Source organism: Ovis aries, chromosome 3 (assembly GCF_016772045.2).
Source record: "Ovis aries strain OAR_USU_Benz2616 breed Rambouillet chromosome 3, ARS-UI_Ramb_v3.0, whole genome shotgun sequence".
NCBI classification, from domain to species: Eukaryota; Metazoa; Chordata; class Mammalia; order Artiodactyla; family Bovidae; genus Ovis; species Ovis aries.
Genome location: NC_056056.1, coordinates 130,430,890 through 130,452,164, shown reverse-complemented (window position 1 = coordinate 130,452,164; position 21,275 = coordinate 130,430,890). Strand labels below are relative to the sequence as shown.

At 44.7% G+C, this 21,275-nt stretch overlaps 1 protein-coding gene across 2 annotated transcripts in view; it reads right to left on the bottom strand.

Moving 5' to 3' along the window:
• The window catches only part of PLXNC1 (plexin C1), a 155,442-nt gene that overhangs the window by 123,326 nt on the left and 10,841 nt on the right, over window positions 1-21,275 (bottom strand). For both annotated transcript variants that reach the window (XM_060412507.1, XM_015094600.3), the window contains exon 2: window positions 7,472-7,612. In XM_060412507.1, the coding sequence (XP_060268490.1) occupies window positions 7,472-7,612 (141 nt within the window). The remainder of the gene's footprint in view (window positions 1-7,471; window positions 7,613-21,275) is intronic.

The window sequence follows — 21,275 nt, the reverse complement described above, 5'->3', positions numbered from 1 at the left end:
CTATGTTAAATAAGTATATCTACATGTATACACATATATAACATAGATGATTAATAAATGGGGAAAAGACTATCCTCCCCCTTTTGCTTGTAGACATATATAAAATCTCTCTATTTTATGGAGAGATGTTTGGTTGCCCCAGAAGTCAAGAATGGGTGGCTTAACCCTGCCTGTTTTCTTGGTTCTTTGAGTTTTGAACAATGCTAATACATTGTCTTTAAAAATACATACATACAATCTAAATTTCAAGTGTTTGAGGATGAGTGGGTCAAACGGTTTTTCTTTTTGCTAGATTATGCAGAGAATGCTCTCCATAGCCCCAAGGAAGGAAGTTTCCATGTTCATCACATTTTCACTAAACCACGAGCTACACGGAGAGCCTGGGGTCTCTGTTTCAGCATGACCCTCATCTCTCTCAGATGACTCCAGGAGAGGATGGGGAAGGCTCTCCTCCTCCGGATTTCTATTAATATCACCTCTGACCCCACCCAACCCCAGCCCAGCACGTGGATGCTGAGAGAACACTTAGATCTTCTAACTGCAAAAGTCACATCCACTTCAACACAGAAAAGCCAGCCAGCAAGACTGGGGCTGGGCAGCCTCAGAAAAGAACACGATCAGTGAGGTGATGCAGGAAGTAATGGTGAGTCACAGAAACCCAAAACGGGCTGAGTTTTGCATAAGAGGAAATGCATCCAATACACACATACTCCCCTTGGGCATGATGCAGATTTTCATCTGTTGCTTCCAGGATACACACTTGTTATAGATAACCTGAACTCAATCTGAGTCTCTACCGTATATATTCTCATAAGCCCCTTCATCCTCTGAGTCTCAAAAGTCACCTCCTCTGAGAAGCCTTCCCTGACCACCTCTCTATGGTGCCCCTCTACCCCTCTCTACCCATCACTCTGCTTTCTCCGTGGTATTTATCACCCTGTGAAATGCCCTCACCACTAATCAATCCATTTACTTGTTTCCTGTCTTTCTCTTCCCACCAAGAGCGTAGGGGCATTGTCGGTGGTGTTCACGTTTGTATCCTTGGCACCCAGAACAGGTCCTGGCACATAAAAAAGGCACCCAATAAGTATTTATTAAATGAAAAACATACTTCATTAGCATTCAAGATTTTATAGGACTCTTCAGATTTTTCTAGCTGCAGCCTGTGTAGAAAACAAATTTTTCCTGATGGAGGATTTTAGTTAGTGTCAATATATTGTTTTGGTTGACATCTTCCTGAAGCCTCATGGCAGCCTATTAACTAGCCTTGGGATTTTCCTTGCATGCAAAAATAAATAAAAAACAAACTATAGTCCTGAAATGTACAGTGTGTGAGACTTCCACATCGTACAGTTAGCTATATAACCGGGACAACACCATCCACGGGAAAGATAGCCGGGGGAGGAAAATGAGGGGGAGGGAAATTAAATGAAAGACTATTTTTTTCTTTACTATGACAGTGGGAAGCCATGGGTGTTCAAGAAGTTAAACTATTTTTCACCAAATTTTTTTTCTTATACCTCACTCTGTGAGGCTAACCAGTTAAGCGTAAACAAGCCAATCTTCTCGCTTTTTTTTCCATCAATAGTTTCTGAGAAATGCTACAAAGGAGACTTAAACCACACACACACACACACGAGAAAGCAAAGTAATTATACAGTAGCCTTTTCAGTAGGTAGGAGTAATAATAAGTATGAAATAGAAAGATTAAAGCAAATGCCTCTCTGGTTTCCTGTCTCCTGATTTCAGTGTAAGTAGTAAGAGAGGCACACAGCCTGAATCACGAGTTCTAGATCTGTGGATTACACGGGAGAATTTGTTCTGAATCAGGGAGTCCCTACACACTCACAAACTGGAATGAATGAGATTGGGGTAAACTTGAACATGACATTCTCAACAGCCGACCATGGAGGCCACTTCCAAGTTTCAACAGTTCCCACCGTCTTTACTTTTTGGTCTGTTAGCTCAGCCAGCCCCACCACCCCCACTTCCGGCCCAGGTCCTGTCCTGGGTTCCTCATGGCCTCCTTTTCCTTATTTGAACATTCTGTAGGAGTATAAACAGAGCTTGACATTATGAAAGACTTCTCTTATTTTTCACTCAAAAATTTTAAAAGCCAGGGTCCAGGCAAACTCTTCAGAGGTTACTCTGGGTGGAGGCAGGAAGAACTTTCTGGAAATGGGTTGAATTTCCCTCCATGGTAGGAGCAGAGTTTGGAGAGCTACACAGGGAATCAGCCCTAACCAAGCACAAGAGTGCTGCTTCTCTGCTGGACCTGGGGAAAGGGCCGGGTACGGCTTCCTGTGTCCTGAACTCTACTTGAGGCCCAGGGACGTTGGAGAAAGCCAACCCTAGCCTCTTACTGCTGGAGCCATTCTAAAACTCAACTGGAACAGATTTCCTACCTTCGCTCTAAAGGAGTTCACTGGGGAAAAGCCAGGCCTCCTAAGGGACTTCAGAGGCTCCCAGACACTACATGCAGCCCCAAGAGGACAGGGCTCTGCCTTTTTCTAAAAGAGAAGTCTGCACCGGCTGGGCTGAAGCAAGCTGTCCCTAAATAGGAACAAACTAGAACCACAAAAGCCAGAGCCCTTTCTCATGAAACCTCAAATACGTGCATCTTGATATTAACCTAGATATTCCAATATTAGAAAATAATAATAATTTTAAAACCAGTGCCACAAACTCTACAGAACACATTTGAATTGTCAGTGCAGTTTTTGGGGAGGCTGGTTGCACTGTGCTATGCTCAGTCACTTCAGTCGTGTCTGACTCTATGAGCCCCACGGACTGTAGCTCACCAGGCTCCCCTGTCCATGGGATTCTCCAGGCAAGAATAATGGAGTGGGTTGTCGTGCCCTTCTCCAGGGGATCTTCCCAACCCAGGAATCAAACTGATATCTCCAGCGTCATCCTGTACTGCAGACAGGTTCTTTACCCACCGAGCCACCCGGGAAGCCCAGAAGATTGGTTGCTTCTGTTCAAATCCCCTTGAGCAAGTTACCTATCATCTCACAACCTCAGGTTTTTTCATTTATGAAGCGGAGATGTTAACAGCATTCAACTAGTTAACCCATGAAGACACTGGTCCTAATGCTGGGCACACAGTATGAGCTCAGAAACATGAGCTGTTATTATTCCTCACCCATTGCCTTATTATGCTTACAAGAAAGGCATGGGCATGGGTAAGGCTACAGATATTAGATTTCATGCATATTTCCTTATTACTTGTTTTACCACCCAGAAAAGCTCAAGATATTCAATTCTGCCCCTGAAATGATCTGCTATACACAACAGAGTGAGCTCAAAGGAATCCAAACCGCACCCGAGTGCGTACCACAGTCTGGAGAAAGAGCTAGCCCATGTTGGTAAGAATGAGCACTCATTGCAGCATCCTGGCCATGCACCACATGGGGTATGAATTCCCAAATACTGAGTTCAGCATGGCCCTACTTTCTCAGCTGATCTCAGTAGAGACGCTGACAACTGAAAAATTATAACATGCAGTCATACTCAGAAAGGAAGTAAAATGAGGAAATAACCAGATAGAAAAGTGACTGGACATAACTTGTCTCACAGCCATGAGGATGGCAAGTCGGTAAGGAAGGGGCAGGGTAGACAATCACAAGGACATGTTCAGTTCCAAATTAGTTCAGTTTTTCTAACACCTTATAAAGGAATTTTGGAATAAAAGGAGGAAGAGGGTAGTAAAAGCATTAGCATATTGTGAGGTCTTTAATTTTTCCACTTTATCATCAACAAAATCTTCCCTTCGGAGATAGTACTGGCTAACCTGAAAGAGTGCATGCCTTTCAAGACGTGTTAAAAATGCTTCGCTCTCTTAAACTCAGAATGTTTCCACATATTAGAACATGATATTTAAAAATACTGTTTACAAGTGTGCCGTAACATGTCAATATAAGCATTTCTTTCCTCATTAACGGAGGAAAAAAGGATGCAAAATAGGATAGAGTCTGACCTCAACTATGTTAAAAAAAAAAAAAAAAAAGGTAAAATGCTGACAGCGGCTGCTTCCATGTAAGAAAACTAGGGGCATTTTTTCTTTGCTTTCCCCTCACACCCCCGATACTTGGACAGTTTCTCCATAAGCATGTATTACTCTTACAATAAAACAAAATTATTTACATAACATGACATTTTAATGACACCAAACTATATTAAAACTCCACGAAGTTTTCAGAGACTTAGGAAATGGGAGTGGGGGTGGGGTAGATGTATGCGTGTGTGTGCGTGCGTGTATGTGTGTGTACATGTGTGTGTGTTGGTCAAAAACAGCAACGGGCTCCCAAATGCTAGTGCCTGCCTTTCATCCAACCAGGCATATACCACCGCGCCTGGCGTCTGTCAAAACGCTGTCGGCTCTCGATCACCGGGGAAACTGATGAGTCAGGCTGTGGGTGATCCAAGCCCTTTCTTCTCCTCCCCCCCTCAGGCTGCCTTGGGTTGGGTTTTGTTTTTCTCTGCTCATTAGTAGCTCCGCTCTGCGGCTTAAGAAGCCAAGCTTGTGTCTATCAATGTTCGTCTTTTCCAACAGTTCCAGTGACAAGTCTGGCAAGGGACAAGCTTGAAGTTTTTGAATGAAGGATTTGGAGGTTCTCCCAAAGCACCTGCCCAGTGCTGGTTCCTCAGGACTCTGGGTGGTTTAAGGGGCTGCAGCAAGCCCTCTGTGCCCAGGACTCCTGGGGGAGTCTTGGAGTGACCGGGCTGTCCTAGGGAGCCAGGGAGGGGGTGGGCAGGTGAGCTCACAGCCTCCTCCCGAGGGCAGGATCCTCCTAAGGGGGAGCTGCGGGTAGAGTTTAATTCCTAAGAAGCTATCCTGCCAGTGAGGTAGTCCCTCAGTCAGATGGCCTGCTTCTTCTCAAGCTGGGATTCTTCCCTGAGCTTCTAAGAACCCGCCCCCACCCCAGTCAGCATGACCTCCTGTCAGCCGCCTTCCCACTCTCCCCAGAGACCCTTCATGGAGTGGCTGCCCTCACCCGAGGCAGCAGCTCCCAAGTCAGAGCAACCTGAGGGATACCAGTCAGTCTCTGAAGTGGCTCCTGGCCCAAACCCCTGCTCTGCCACGTGTCCTTATTCAGTAGCTAAGTCGTGTCTGACTCTTTGTGACCCCATGGACTGCAATGCCAAGGACTGGTTTCATGGGAGACAATTTTTCCACAGACCTGGGGTGGGTGGGGGGATGGTTTCGGGGATGATTCAAACTCATTACACTTACTGTGCACTTTATTTCTAATCTAATGCCACCACTGATCTGACCAGAGGCACCAGTCCTCAGCCCGGAGGGTGGGGATCCTGATCTACCTCACCGAGTGGTGGAGAGGACTAAGTTAGTCAGAACAGGTAGAGTGATGAGCACAAAACAAGGAAACGGAAAACGGACCTGCCCCTGTTATTGGAACCCTACAAGCAAGGCTACACACGCGACTTTTGAGGGTGAAGCCTGGACAGATGCCGAAGAAAGTGAGACTTGGGTCAGCCACCTCTTCCTCAGCAGCTTGAGGCTGCAGCTCAGTTCCACCCCTCAAGTACCCACCCACCACAACATCAGTACCCGCCAGCCAGGGTAGATGAACTGCGGGGGTGAACGAACAGGACAGGCAAAACCAGGCTGTCCCATGGGAAACTATTTATAGCCAAGTGTTCCTTCACCTCCAGTTTACCATCTAACAGTTTGGTTGGCTCAGCTTTGGGGAAACGGTGTTCTTGTCAAAACACTCGTCAAAAATATCCCACATCTGAGGAAGATAATTGGTGAGGAGACCCAGTAAGGGTTGGCGGAAACGTCTTCTGCCAGGCGAAGGGGTCTAATCAGTCTGACCAGGTCACAGTGGCTCCAGACACTGCCTGACGACACTGAGACGGTGCTGAGCAACTTGTGCACAAGGACGGGTGGGTATTTACCTTTCGCCAGGAAAGACAGCTAACACAACAGGAAAGATGATCAATGTATATTTTAAAAGAATGTGTATACAAACAAACCCCCTCCCATATGCTACTGGGTTTCCTCCAAAGAAAACAGATTAAATCAAATATCTACCAGGCACTCAGCCCTGTATTGGGCTGTGGGAATTCCCTGCCTCCTTTCTCAGGAAGCTTAAAATCAAGTTGGGAAGGCAAGACAAACACACGAGGAAAGGTCAGGCATCCAAGCAAGACATCTGTAACAAGCCAAAAGGATGATATAGACAACGGGTATTTCGGGAGATGAGGGAGAAACGTGAACACTCCAGTCTTAGGAGGGCTCAGAGAGGAGGTGGAGTTTGAGCTGAGCCAAAGCATAGACTCACAGGATTCAGTAAAGCAGAGGGGAAAATACAAGAGCAATCCAGGGAGGAGGTACCGTGTAAGCAGAGGTATGGGAGCAGTACACGGGCGCATCTGGAGGAAGCCAGCCAGCAGGCAGGCTTGGCTACAGCAGGGCATGACTGCACGGAAGACAGACCACCAGAAGAAAAAGGGGGTTCCTAGGTCATCCAGTACTATCTCATTTTACAGATGAGGAAATGGATGCTCAGGGAGACTGGGTGATGGACCTCAAGTCACACAGCTAGTTGTCAGTGGGAAATCCTTTGAGAAAACAAATCTGTTGGTATTCAATTCTAAATTGGAGTAAATTAACTGGCTACAGAGAGACAAAGGAGAATCAGACGAGGGTGAAAGAGACAGTGCCCTTTCGAACCATGAATGTTGGTGGTCACAGGAGGTGCACAATAAGTGCTTACTAAAGAAATTGATAAGATAACTGCTATATAATTTCAGAGTCATATAGTATCTGAGTTTTTCTCTTCCTTCCTACTGCCCCTCTCCCCCAGTGAATAAAAATCTCAACTTGAGCAGTAGTATACCCACCAAGTGGAAAAAAAAGTCCTCAGAGATAAAAGTCAAGGGGAGTCTCAAAGGGTTTCAGATCTCTAACCTCTCTGTGGTGGGTGTGGGTACAAAGGGCAGAAAGCAAACCCCCCTATGTGGGTGGCAGGTGGGCCGGGGAGAAGGAACATCTGTTTTTTGGGGTTTTTTTTCCTCTTCTTTTTAGCCCTACAATCCCTTTGAAGCTATGAGAAATCAGGTGCTTTGTACATTTCCATCATAAAGGAGACAGAATTGAAAGGTTAAAAGTCTTAGGAAGGTGAATCAAGGATGGGGTAGGGCCAGACCCCCATATGCTTCACCTAGGCGGCTTATGAGTAAGGAAAAGAACTGCCTTGACAAGTTCCCAGGAAGCAAGGGGGCTGTCACTTTCACACATGGGTAGGGAGGTTATTATGAATAGCTTTCCGGAAATTTCTTTCAGGCCATTTCAGGGGGTGGGGGTGCTCTCTGAGCAGTACATAAAGCAGTTGGTATGGCCTTGTGTATAAACCAGAAGCAATAAAAATAAACAAAAAAGGAGCAAAAAGCACAAAATGGATCAATATTAAAATCGACATTGAAGAAGGCACAGAGAACCAACCTTAAGTAACTGGCCATCTCCAGTCCCCAAGAATAAAACAGTCCTGTTCATTACCACGGTGCCGTAAACGGATGTCAGGTCGGAATGGATCAAGGTAGATGATGCGATCGGTTCGACTCTCTCAGGTTCATCCCCGTTTTTCTGAACATGCACACAAACGTACAAATTAAAAAAACAAAAAGATAATTTTTAACAGTGATAATTCTCATGATGATAAAATGTCACTCATGCCCACCTGGTAAGGATCCTACTGGAGCCCCCAATACATTTGTTTAGGCAAGATCCCCAGGAACAACCTTTTATCCCCTTTATCTGCAGAATCACTGTGCTTGCCCAGCCTGTGGAAAGCCATTTGTTTACTGCGTATTAACATGTATTGATTGCCAGCAGTGAGCTAGCCATCCACTTAACACTCCCGCAGCAGATATATGAAACCGAGGTCCACTTTATTGCCAAGAAAGAGCCCACCACTGAATTGGGAAGGAGACAGTCTTATACTTGGCTATTTGCAGGAACATGCGACAATTTATTTTGGTGAGGATTTGGCTTCTGTGTGGTTAAACAAGCCATTTCCTAAGGTGTGAGATGGACCATCCTATTTGATGTAATGGCAGAGAGGAAGGAATCTGGATTTATAAGAAGGCGGCAGTGTGTTAGCCCAGAGATGGGGTAAGTCATTCAGAGGGTAGAGAGGGAAAGACAGAGTCATGGATGGTGGGTGAGAGAGAGCCACGGGGCTAAGGAGGAACCAACCACAAGGACTGGATCTGGCGCTGATGTTCCTGAAGAAGAAAGGAAAAACCTAACTCTGAACCTGAAGGCATTTAAATGGTCTGAGGTTCTGAGCACATATAATCACAGGCTCACTCCTGATCATTAAATAAAGCCCCTCTTTAAGCCAGAGCAGAGAGTGCATCACCCCAGATGCCTTTTTTTTCTTGTTTAAAGGCATGAAGTGCTTCATGCTGCTTCCTGCCTTCAACGACAGGAAACGGAGTTTGTTATACAAATCTCTGGAAGATATGGAGCTAGAAAGAGCCGTTGCCCTCTGTATGCCGCACATGGTGTGATAGCCTGCATTATCTGCCGGAGCTCAGTTCCCAACTGCACTCAGGTTTGCAGAGACATATTTACATCTCAGCCAATGTGAAAGCCCACAGACTTCTGTAAGCATCAGGGCAACTCCAAAAACCACCCCACTTGGGGCACAGGGAGAGGGGCAGGGGGAGGCTGAGACTTATTAACTTCATTATGTTATTGCCGACAGTGTTTATGTATTTCAATTTATGTCTTATTAAACATTCATTATTTTTAAACCCACCAAGTTTCATTAACATCTAAACTAAACGGATTCATGGACCAAATTGATTTCTGAAGCCTTTAAAGTACCGTCTATATTTCTTTGTTGAAGTTGCGCTGGGAGGAAAAGATAAGCTGGCAAGGGTTTCTCCAATGCCGTGATCTCTTTTCAAGTAAGAGATGTCATAACCTAAGAGAAAGTGACTTATTTGCATAAAATATTCCATAGTGAACTCAGTTGAAGAAGATTTTTAGAAAGCTCATTAGAGATTTTTTTTTCCTGTTAAAAATTACTTCTAATACCATCAGAGAAGATGAGGAACTGTCCTGTGAAAATGAAGTTAAGAAAAAAAAATGTCTATGAGTCTAAAATCAGAACAATAGATCACTGTTTAGATAAGGATCCCTCGTGACTATGAGCAGAAAAAGAAAAATCGGTGACCTTTAGATTAAAAAAAAATAAAACCACACCACACATCTTGCTTTAAAATAAAACCAGAATTGTTCAAACTTAAGATCAGCTGACCACACTTTTTATTTTTGTTAAATATTTGAGCATCTCAGAAGTGCTTCACTCAGAGAACTGGATGTCATCTTTGTCTGAGCATCGGAAACGTTCTAACACTGATCTTTTTGGCTGGGGGACTCCATTCTCCCTCCTCCTATGATACAGGGTAATGACTCTGGACTGTTGATTGTCCATCCACAAGGGCCAACTGAGACAATGGAAGTCATGTCCAGCTCTTACCACCATATGGACTGTAGTCTACCAGGCTCCTCTGTCCATGGGATTCTCCAGGCAAGAACACTGGAGTGGGTTGCCATTTCCTTTTCCAAAGAATCTTCGTGACCCAGGGATTGAACCCAGGTCTCCTGCCTTGCAGGCAGATTCTTTACCACCTGAGCTGCGAGGGAAACCCATATCTGGTATACTGCTAAGTTGCTTCAGTCGTGTCCGACTCTGTGCTACGCCATAGACAGCAGCCCATCAGGCTCCACTGTCCCTGGGATTCTCCAGGCAAGAACACTGGAGTGGGTTGCCATTGCCTTCTCCAATGCATGAAAGTGAAAAGTGAAAGTGAAGTTGCTTAGTCATGTCCGACTCCGCAACCCCATGGACTGCAGCCTACCAGGCTCCTCCAACCGTGGGATTTTTCAGGCAAGAGTGCTGGAGTGGGGTGCCACTGCCTTCTCCGCTGGTATACAATAGGTGCTTAATAACTGCAGTAACTCAGATTAGCCAAGAATCATATCACAGTTAACCTTTGCTGAGGTGGGATGAAATGCTCTGCTTGTGAAAGACTGACTCCAAAAAACCCAGAAGTGGCTCATAAAGCTGGAAAGGAACAGGGAGAAAATTGCTTCTAAATTACTGTTTCATCTTCTCTAACATCTTTCCCTGACTTCTGACTGTTTCTCAATAATTGCATTTTTCTAAATTAAGTCCTGGATCAACAGCACAGGTAACTAGCATGGCCATTAAATCAGTGTTCCCAGAACTTGAGAGCTGGTGGCATAGAACAAACCACCCGGGACTAGGGGTCAGAGAGGATAAGTTTACAATTCAAGTTTGGTTCCCATCCTCTGGATGATCTGGGCAAATTACGGAACACTGTTGGGAACTGGTTTTCTCAGCTGTGAATAAGGCCAATGGTGCCTGATTGGTAGGGTAATTATGAAGGAGAGAGAATAATGACTGTAATAATAATGACACGTTAATACATGCTAGCTGCTATTATTATTGGTGGCAATTTAGTTGCTGTCATGTCTGACTCTGTGCGACCCTACGAACTGGAGCCCACCAGGTTCCTGCCCCTGGGATTCCCCAGGCAAGAACTGGAGTGGGTAGCCATTTCCATCTCCAGGGGATCTTCCTGACCCAGGGTTGAAGCCATGTCTCCTGCATTGGCAGGCAGGTTCTTTACTGACCGAACCGCCAGAGAAGCAGAAGCGTGCATTTACCGTGTTTTCGCGGAGTATTTTATAATACTCCAACGAATAAGGATTCCCGCAGGGTGGTGAGACAGACTTTCAGGCTTTCAGTCATGGCTCCGTCACTTTCTAAGTAATTTTGTACACATTATGCAGCCTCTCTGTGATTCAATTTCCTCCTCTATACAACAGAAGTGATGATTAAGAGGCATTTGCGCCATGGACTTTTCACAAGGACTGAATGAGTTAGGAGGCAAGTCTCAGGAAACTGAGTAAAATCTAGCATGTGATAACTTATGACCCATGTCTGCTATCATTACTTTATTTAAAACACAAAACAGTTGCTGCCATGCCCGTGGCAGTTAAGGCCATCTCCTTCTCTGCCACAAAACCCTAGTTTTGTTCAGGTCACAATAAACCCAAGCCTGGGAAAACTGTGATTGGCCCGAGCTTCATGGTTATCCTATTCTCCGTTGCCTGGTTACTCATGTTCCTATTCCTTAGAGCCAGAGGTGGCCATGTGGTCCAATCTGGACCAGTGAGATGCCAGAAATCCACTGGGGGCACTTCCGGGAATGAGCTTTGTCCTCGCTAAGCGAAGGCTCTTGAGGAAAGCCCTTTGCTCCTCTTCCCACACTTCCTCCCTCTGGACTCTGATGTGAGGCTCTCCGTGCAGAGAGGTGGCAGCCATTTTGCTTCCATGAATTCCAGATGGGAGATGAAAACCAACCGATTGGTGCAGGGGAAGGGTAAGAGACACTCGACTCTTGAGGACACCACTGAGCAGACTTCTACCCTTTAAGCTTTTTACTATCAGTAGATGTCATGGTTTAAGCTGCTACTTGATTGGGTTTACTTGTAACCCAAAGGAAGTCCCTGTGTAAGAAATGAGAGCCATATCTGTTGGACACGGCCCTAGACGCTAGGTGTTTCTCAGCCACGAGGGCTCAGAGCTGCTCGAGTGTTATCCTCTCACCCTGGAGAACCCTGGCCATAGTCAGGATTGTGCAGCCAATTACAACAGTGAGTCTGGAAGAAAATAGGAAAAAGAGGGCTTGGACTTCATGTAAACTTGAAGGGCTGCTCGTGTTGAATGGAAATGGATTCTTTTGTGTTGGAAACACACAGAAATGGACAGGTCCCTGTGAATGGAAAAAAGAACCCTCTGAATGGCTTTCTTTTGCTCATTTCAGCAAATGAAAACAAAAGACTCCAGAGAAGCCTGCTCACAAAAGTGGAATTAATACCTGGGGAGTCAAGTAGAAAACGGGGTGAAATAATGCTGTGGCCCCCCATGTCCAGAGATAATTTTCACTTTTGTGGATTTTTTTTTTTTTTTGTCTATTTTCTATCTTGCCCTTCTCTCCCCCTTAGGGCATAATCGGTAATGTTGCGGCCTATTCTGTCTAGTCTATTATGTGTAATTTATTTCTGAATCCCAGCCTCTGCTTGTTCTTCTGTGTGTAACAAGGTTAATGCCTTGTAATGATGCTTTTGCCAGTTCTGCTTTTCATGACAAAATCCAATCTTGATTTAGCTCTAAACCTTGTCTCCCCTTCGGGCTTTCTTGGTTCCCTCAGAGTTGTCACTCTGTGTCTCCTTCGTGCCATGTCTAACCACACGTCCCGCCTACATTTGAGCCTGCTCTCAGAGGGAAACCTTTTTCGGTTTGTCTCAAATGATGTTTGGGCTGAAAAAGAGAGTGCCTGGGCTTGACACACCAAAGTGGGACCAAGGCTACTGGGAAGGAATGTGCGTGTGAGCATATTCAGGAAATACTGGGCATATCATGAGGGAAACAGCTTGACCTTGTAGCTCCTTCGTATAATCTTTCAAGGACCATAAACATCCTCCAGTGTGCACTGCCCACCTCCAGGGGACATGCGCCTGTCTTCTAGGATGTGAATGGTACACTTTGGACTTGAGTACCAAGGGGCCCCGCCCCTACCACGTGCAAGATGATCTGACTCAGAATCACGCAGGATGCTCACAGCCCTGCTGCAGTTATTATGGGAACAGCTGGAGGAAATGCACTCAAACGTGGTCTCTCAACTGTTGGGGAAACAGAAAAAGTCTTTAATCCCCACAGTGCTGAAAAGATTCTCTTATTTTGGTTTTTCCCCTGTGGGGCCAGGGCGAAAAAACAACTGGATGTCTAGGAACTTCTGCCCAGATGCTCAGTCATGTCCGACTCTTTTGCGATCCTATGGACTGTAGCCCACCAGGTTCCTCTGTCCATGGGCTTCTCCAAGCAAGAATACTGGAGTGGGTTGCCATTTCCTCCTCTGGGAATGATCCTGACCCAGGGATTGAACACACGTCTCCTGCACTGGCAGGCAGATTCTTCACTGCTGAGCCACACCCGGGAAGCCCAATGCCTCTCTGGCAGTAAATCTTGTACTTCGCTCCTCATTGGCATACACTCACCTGAAGCAGTTTCTTCATCATTACTTACCCAGGGGCCCACTTGCAGTTAGGAAACCTCAGCAGGAGCCCTATGCCCAAGATCTGGCCCCGCTCCATCTCTAACCTGCTGCTTGATTTGGGCAAGCCCCCAAACTGCAACAATTGAATCTGTAAAATGGACACAATAATACATGTCCTGCCTATTAGCATTGTTGTGAAGCCCAAACGAAATCACATGTGTGAAAACAATTGGAAAACTATGTTCACCAAATTAGAGAATGGAAAGAACTATTTACCCATGTTAGATAGTGATAGTCAGTTTTAAGCCAGCTTTTTCTCTCTCCTCTTTCACCTTCATCAAGAGGCTCTTTAGAGAGCTAGTGGAGGTGATAGAATTCCAGCTGAGCTATTTAAGACCCTAAAAGATGATGCTGTTAAAATGCTGTTCTCAATATGCCAGCAAATTTGGAAAACTCAGCAGTGGCCACAGGGCTGGAAAAGGTTAGTTTTCATTCCAATCCCTAAGAAGGCAATGCCAAAGAATGTTCAAACTACTGCACAATTGCACTCATCTCACACATTATCAAATCAATGCTCAAAATTCTCCACGTGAGGCTTCAATAGTATGTGAACCAAGAACTTCCAGATATTCAAGCTGGATTTAGAAAAGGCAGAGGAACCAGAGATCAAATTGCCAACATCTTCTGGATCATCAAAAAAGCAAGAGAGTTCCAGAAAAACATCTACTCCTGTTTTATTGACTATGTCAAAGCCTTTGACTGTGTGGATCCCAACAAACTGTGGAAAATTCTGAAAGAGATGGGAATACCAGACCACCTGACCGGCCTCCTGAGAAATCTGTATGCAGGTCAAGAAGCAACAGAACCAGACATGGAACCACAGACTGGTTCCAAATTGGGAAAGTAGTCCGTCAAGGCTGTATATTGTCACCCTGCTTATTTAACTTCTATGCAGAGTACATCATGAGAAATGCTGGGCTGGATGAAGCACAAGCTGGAATCAAGATAGCAGGGAGAAATATCAGTAACCTCAGATAGGCAGATGACACCACCCTCGTGGCAGAAAGAGAAGAGGAACTTAAGAACCTCTTGATGAAAGTGAAAGAGGAGAGTGAAAAAGTTGGCTTAAAACTCAACATTCAAAAACTAAGATCATGGCATCTGGTCCCATCACTTCATGACAAATAGATGGGGAAACAATGGAAAGAGTGAGAGACTTTATTTTCTTGGGCTCCAAAATCACTGAAGATGGTGACTGCAGCCATGAAATGAAAAGACATTTGATCCCTGGAAGAAAAGCTATGACAAACCTAGACAGCATATTAAAAAACATAGACATTACTTTGCCAACAAAGGTCCACCTAGTCAAAGCTATGGTTTTTCTGGGAATGCAAAGTAGGAAGTCAAGAAACACCTGGAGTAACAGGCAAATTTGGCCATGGAATATGGAATGAAGCAGGGCAAAGACTAACAGAGTTTTACCAAGATAATGCACTGGTCACAGCAAACACCCTCTTCCAACAACACAAGAGAAGACTCTACACACATGGACATCACCAGATGGTCTATACTGAAATCAGATTGATTATATTCTCTGCAGCAAAAGATGGAGAAGCTCTATACAGTCAACAAAAACAAGACCAGGAACTGACTGTGGCTCAGATCATGAACTCCTTATTACCAAATTCAGACTGAAATTGAAGCAAGCAGGGAAAACCGCTAGACCATTCAGGTATGGCCTAAATCAAATCCCTTATGATTATACAGTGGAAGTGAGAAATGCATTTAAGGGCCTAGATCTGATAGACAGAGTGCCTGATGAACTATGGAATGAGGTTCGTGACATACAGGAGACAGGGATCAAGACCATCCCCATTGAAAAGAAATGCAAAAAAGCAAAATGGCTGTCTGGGGAGGCCTTACAAACAGCTGTGAAAAGAAGAGAAGCAAAAGCAAAGGAGAAAAGGAAAGATATAAGCATCTGAATGCAGAGTTCCAAAGAATAGCAAGAAGAGATAAGAAAGCCTTCTTCAGCGATCAATGCAAAGAAATAGAGGAAAACAACAGAATGGGAAAGACTAGAGATTTCTTCAAGAAAATTAGAGATATCAAGGGAACATTTCATGCAAAGATGGGCTCAATAAAGGACAGAAATGGTATGGACCTAACAGAAGCAGAAGATATTAAGAAGAGATGGCAAGAATACACAGAAGAACTGTACAAAAAGGATCTTCACAACCTGGATAATCACGATGGTGTGATCACTCATCTAGAACTAGACATCTTGGAATGTGAAGTCAAGTGGGCCTTAGAAAGCATCACTATGAACAAAGCTAGTGGAGGTGATGGAATTCCAGTTGAGCTATTTCAAATCCTGAAAGATGATGCTGTGAAAGTGCTGCACTCAATATGCCAGCAAATTTGGAAAACTCAGCAGTGGCCACAGGACTGGAAGAGGTCAGTTTTCATTCCAATCCCAAAGAAAGGCAATGCCAAAGAATGCTCAAACTACCACACAATTGCACTCATCTCACACGCTAGTAAAGTAATGCTCAAAATTCTCCAAGCCAGGCTTCAGCAATACATGAACTGTGAACTTCCTGATGTTCAAGCTGGTTTTAGAAAAGGCAGAAGAACCAGAGATCAAATTGCCAACATCTGCTGGATCATCGAAAAAGCAAGAGAGTTCCAGAAAAACATCTATTTCTGCTTTATTGACTAGGCCAAAGCCTTTGACTGTGTCGATCACAATCAACTGTGGAAAATTCTGAAAGAGATGGGAATACCAGACCACCTAACCTGCCTCTTGAGAAACCTGTATGCAGGCCAGGAAGCAACAGTTAGAACTGGACATGGAACAAGAGACTGGCTCAAAATAGGAAAAGGAGTACATCAAGGCTGTATATTGTCACCCTGCTTATTTAACTTATATACAGAGTACATCATGAGAAACGCTGGACTGGAAGAAACACAAGCTGGAATCAAGATTGCTGGGAGAAATATCAATAACCTCAGATATGCAGATGACACCACCCTTATGGCAGAAAGTGAAGAGGAACTAAAAGCCTCTTGATGAAAGTGAAAGAGGAGAGTGAAAAAGCTGGCTTAAAGCTCAACATTCAGAAAACGAAGATCGTGGCAGCCGGTCCCATCACTCCATGGGAAATAGATGGGGAAACAGTGTCAGACTTTATTTTTGGGGGCTCCAAAATCACTGCAGATGGTGAGTGCAGCCATGAAATTAAAAGACGCTTACTCCTTGGAAGAAAAGTTATGACCAACATAGATAGCATATTCAAAAGCAGAGATACTACTTTGCTGACTAAGGTCCGTCTAGTCAAGGCTATGGTTTTTCTAGTAGTCATGTATGGATGGGAGAGTTGGACTGTGAAGAAGGCTGAGCGCCGAAGAATTGATGCTTTTGAACTGTGGTGTTGGAGAAGACTCTTGAGAGTCCCTTGAACTGCAAGGAGATCCAACCAGTCCATTCTGAAGGAGATCAAGCCTGGGATTTCTTTGGAAGGAATGATGCTAAAGCTGAAGCTCCAGTACTTTGGCCACCTCATGCGAAGAGTTGACTCATTGGAAAAGACTTTGATGCTGGGAGGGATTGGGGGCAGGAGGAGAAGGGGACGACAGAGGATGAGATGGCTGGATGGCATCACTGACTCGATGGACGTGAGTCTGAGTGAACTCCAGGAGATGGTGATGGACAGGGAGGCCTGGCGTGCTGCGATTCATGGGGTCGCAGAGTCGGACACAACTGAGCGACTGAACTGAACTGAACATGTATGGATGTAAGAGTTGGACCGTAAAGTAAGCTGAGCACCAAAGAATTGATGCTTTTGAACTGTCGTGTTGGAGAAGACTCTTGAGAGTCCCTTGGACTGCAGGGAGATCAAACCAGTCAATCCTAAAGGAAATCAGTCCTGAATATTCATTGGAAGGACTGATGCAGAAGCTCCAATAATTTGACCACCTAATGTGAAGAAGTGACTCATTGGAAAAGACTGTGATGCTAGGAAAGATTGACGGCAAGAGAAGGGGATGACAGAGGCTGAGATGGTTGGATAGTATCACCGACTTGATGGATGTGAGTTTGAGCAAGTTCCAGGAGATGGTGATAGACAGGGAATCCTGGCATGTTGCAGTCCATGGGGTCTCAAAGAGTTGGACATGACTGAGTGACTGAACTGGTCATCTGGAGGAAGAATTTACTTTTGAACTCAAAGGATCCAAAGGAAAAGTTCAAAGTGTGCAGGAAGAATGAAAGGGAAGTTTGGGGACACACTTGGATATTTCATATCCACCTGCTTCACTCTCTCTAAGGACCAGAGTCCTCCAGCCCTGCAGCCCTCGTAGTGTTAGTCGCTCAGTTGTATTCGACTCCTTGCGACCCCATGGACTGGTTTGGGTTGCCATTCCCTTCTCCCATGGATCTTCCTGACCTAGGGATTTAACCCAGTTTTTCTGCATTGCAGGCAGGTTCTTTACCATCTGAGCCTCCCGGCTCCAGCCCTACCTACAGACAAAGTCTCACTATCCCAGGTTTATCCTTCTTTATTCCTGTTTTGTGCACCACCCCCATCTAAATCTCTATCCTTTCCATGTGACTACTTTCAGTCAATTCTCTATGAAAAGACAACCTGACTCAAACAATTCACAAAAGCTTCTGAATGGCTGACAGTGTAAACAAATGCATTTCCCTAGATTCTTAGAGTTGGAAGAGACACAATCCAACAACGTTTTCCATGAGGAAGCTACTGGGATTCTAAATAGGATATTTTTTCACGTGGGGGCTGGCCTCCATGATGCAGGATTTTTGACACCTGCCCATGTTATACCAGTACTGCCCTCACTCCTCATTTTGACTACTGCAAAAGCTCCCTCCCCAAATTGCTAAATGCCCTCTAAATAAGTGGCATCATCTTCTTTGAGAACCAATGGACTCTGTCATAAGGTTTCAGAGTTGCTGCAAAATGGTTATTCAGACACTTCTTCCTTCCAACCCTCCTCCTCTCCTCCATCATGGTGAATGGCACCACCATCCATCCTCAGCTCCCCTCCATCACTCTCCACACCCAACACATGAACAATCTCAGCTGAATCTCCCAGTCTTAAGTCTATCTTAAATTGCAACCCACTCCAGTATTCTTGCCTGGAGAATCCCATGGATGGAGGAGCCTGGTACTCTACAGTCCACGGGGTCGCAAAGAGTTGGACAAGACTGAGCGACTTCACTTTCACTTTTTCTCCATCTCCATGGTCCCTACCCATCATCTCCCTCCTGATCTACTGCAAGAGCCTCCTGGTCTCTCTGTTTCAACCTATAATTTATTCTCTATCCAGTAGTCAGAGTGATCCTTTAAAATATAAAATAGGCTATGTTACTTCATTGCCTAAAATTCTTCAGTGGCTTACCATCACATTTAGAATTAAATCCAAATGTCTCCCCAGGTCCCACCTGATCTGGTCCCTGCTAACTTCTTAAAACTCAGCCTTGTCATACCACTCTTTTCCTTCACTCTGCTTCAGTTCCCCCCACCCCCCACCCAGTGTCCTTCCTTCAGACACTTTACCATGTCCCCATCTTTCTGCCTCAAGGCCTTTGCACGTGCTATTTCTTCTAGTTCCCCTCTCTTCACTTCTTGCAGGCTGGTTTTTTTGAAAAACAACTTTCAGATTTCAAGTTCAGTGTCACCTCCTTATGGTCATGTGACTATAGATCGTCCTATCCCTATGCCAGTTGTTATTTTGAATTTTAACATTCCATTCATTTTATTGAAAATAATTATATTGCTTAAATTTTTAAATTCAATGTCTGTCTCCCAGTAGACTCTAAGCTCTACAATAGCTTATCTTACTCTACACTCCAAATGCAGCATATACCTCAGCATCTAGCATGTATCAAGTTGTTAATAAACATTTATTGAATGAATAAATAAATATACGGATCAATGTTTGAATGCTTTCAGTCAATATCTAGCCAGGCAACTCTGGTACATTGCTAAATAGGTCTAATCGTTACAAAAGCTCTTCTATTGAGGCAAAATTTGTTCCCTGCAAGCACTGGGCCTTGGTTCTGCCTGGGGAAACACCACCAAACTACCCCATATCACCTGCTTTCATGTATTGGGTTGGTCAAAAAGTTCGTTACGTTTTCTTGTAAGATGGAAAACCTGAATGAGCTTTTTGGCCCATCCAATACACTCATATCCATAGTTCATTGATGCTTGGAAGAGAGTTTCTGGGTCTTTTGCTATCTCTCTCTATAGACAGTCTACAGACTTGGTGTACTTAAAATGAGGCTCTAAGAACTAAACAAAATACATTTAGGTATTTTGGTATCCTCTAACCAAAGCAAAGAATAATAGCACTGTTCTTGCCCCATGATTAGAACAGCATAATTCATGAACATTGGGCTAACTTTAGAAATAACATAGTAGCAGCATGGATAAGTGGAAAGAAAGAGCAGGAGATTCAGGGTAAAAAATAAAAACACTTGGGTTTAAGTTCAAGCTCTATTGCTTATGAGCTGTCTCTAAGCAGTCATTTAACCTTTCTGAGGCTTCTCCACCCACCCACCTGCTCCATCAAGGCCATTGATAAAGCTTTTGGCTCTTAGCCAAGTGCTTGACCTGTAAAATACAGATGGGATTAAACCCCCTACTGTCAAAATAAGCCAATCAAATGAATTCTAAAACAAAATACAACATTTTGCCATTGGTTTTCTGACACACATAGTAATAGAACGAGTGTCTGGAGTATGGGCTCCACTGACATCTGGTTCCTGCAAAGAATTTAGGGAATTCACGAAACTGGATGAGAAAAAAAAGAATTCTGTATTGTGAACTCTGACTGAAATTTAGTATTTCCTTTAATTATTAATGCAGGCCACAGTCATATTAACTGAACCTGTGACTTTGTCATCAAAAGAAATCAGATATTTTCACATCATTTTATAGTTGTTGCAGGTATCTCAAAATATCATTTGTGCTTATCTCTGCTTGGAAATGATGGCAGTTACTGCTGTGAGGTCTCGCTATTTAATGTGTTAAGATATCTTACTCTATCTCAAATTGGAAAAAAAAAACATTTGGCTATATCTGTAGATCAATATAATTGGTTCATTTTGCAGCTCTCTCTTTTTTCACGTGTTTAAAACCATGAGGCTTCCCCGGAGGTCCATGGCACAAGGGCTCCACGGGGCAAGGACCCCCGTATGGAGGGGCACAGAGATGCTGCTAAGCCCAGGAGACTGAGGCTGCTCTGGGTGTCCCAGGCCTGCGGAGGCCTCAGAGAAGCAAGGACCAGCACTTGGAATCCAATTTCTGAAATTGATCACTGATGGAAAAGGGGCCTCAGGAGGATGTCAGTGCAGAGTAATTAGGAAGAGTTGATGGGTTAGAAGACATGCTTCTCAAGTGGACGCTTCCAAGACCAGGCTGGAGGGAAAGACCAGGAGTCGGGCCTCACTGGTGAGGGAGTCACACAGAAATGCCCTTCCCTACTGGCCACCTGGCTTTCATTCTTCCTATAAACACAGCTCCAGGGGCCTGGGCTTCTCTTGGAAGCTCTTACCTCTATAAGCTGTAATCACATCTTCTCCACCAGATGGAACCTCCTTTTCAGTTCAAATATTTATTGAGGGCCCACTGTGCCTTAGGTGGCATTCTCGATGCCTTGGAAGCACCAATGAGACACCCCTGGCTACTCCCCATTGGCACCATCGCCATGTTGAGCCCAACACAGAGCCTGGCACACGGCAGGCTCTCCATTAGAGGCTGACAGAGTAGGCCTCACTTCATGGCCAACTGAATGTTTAGTTGCCCTCTCTGGCAAGGAGGTCTCAGAGATATCTAAAATCTATGACAATTAAACTAACTGGTCACCAATGCCTCTCAATTCAATATCTTGAAAAGCTATTTCACTTGATCCCTTGTCTCCGCCCACACTGCCACCTCTGTTCAGGTCTCCACCAGGCTCAGCTGGATTACCGCAACCCACGTGATCCATCTGTCTCCCTGAGCTTCCATTTTGGCCACCACTCCAGACCAAGGCGACATCATCTCTCGCCTGGACTAATAAAGGAGGCTCTTGCCTCTTCTGGGGCCAATCTCTCATCCACGACCCACAGGGCAGCCATT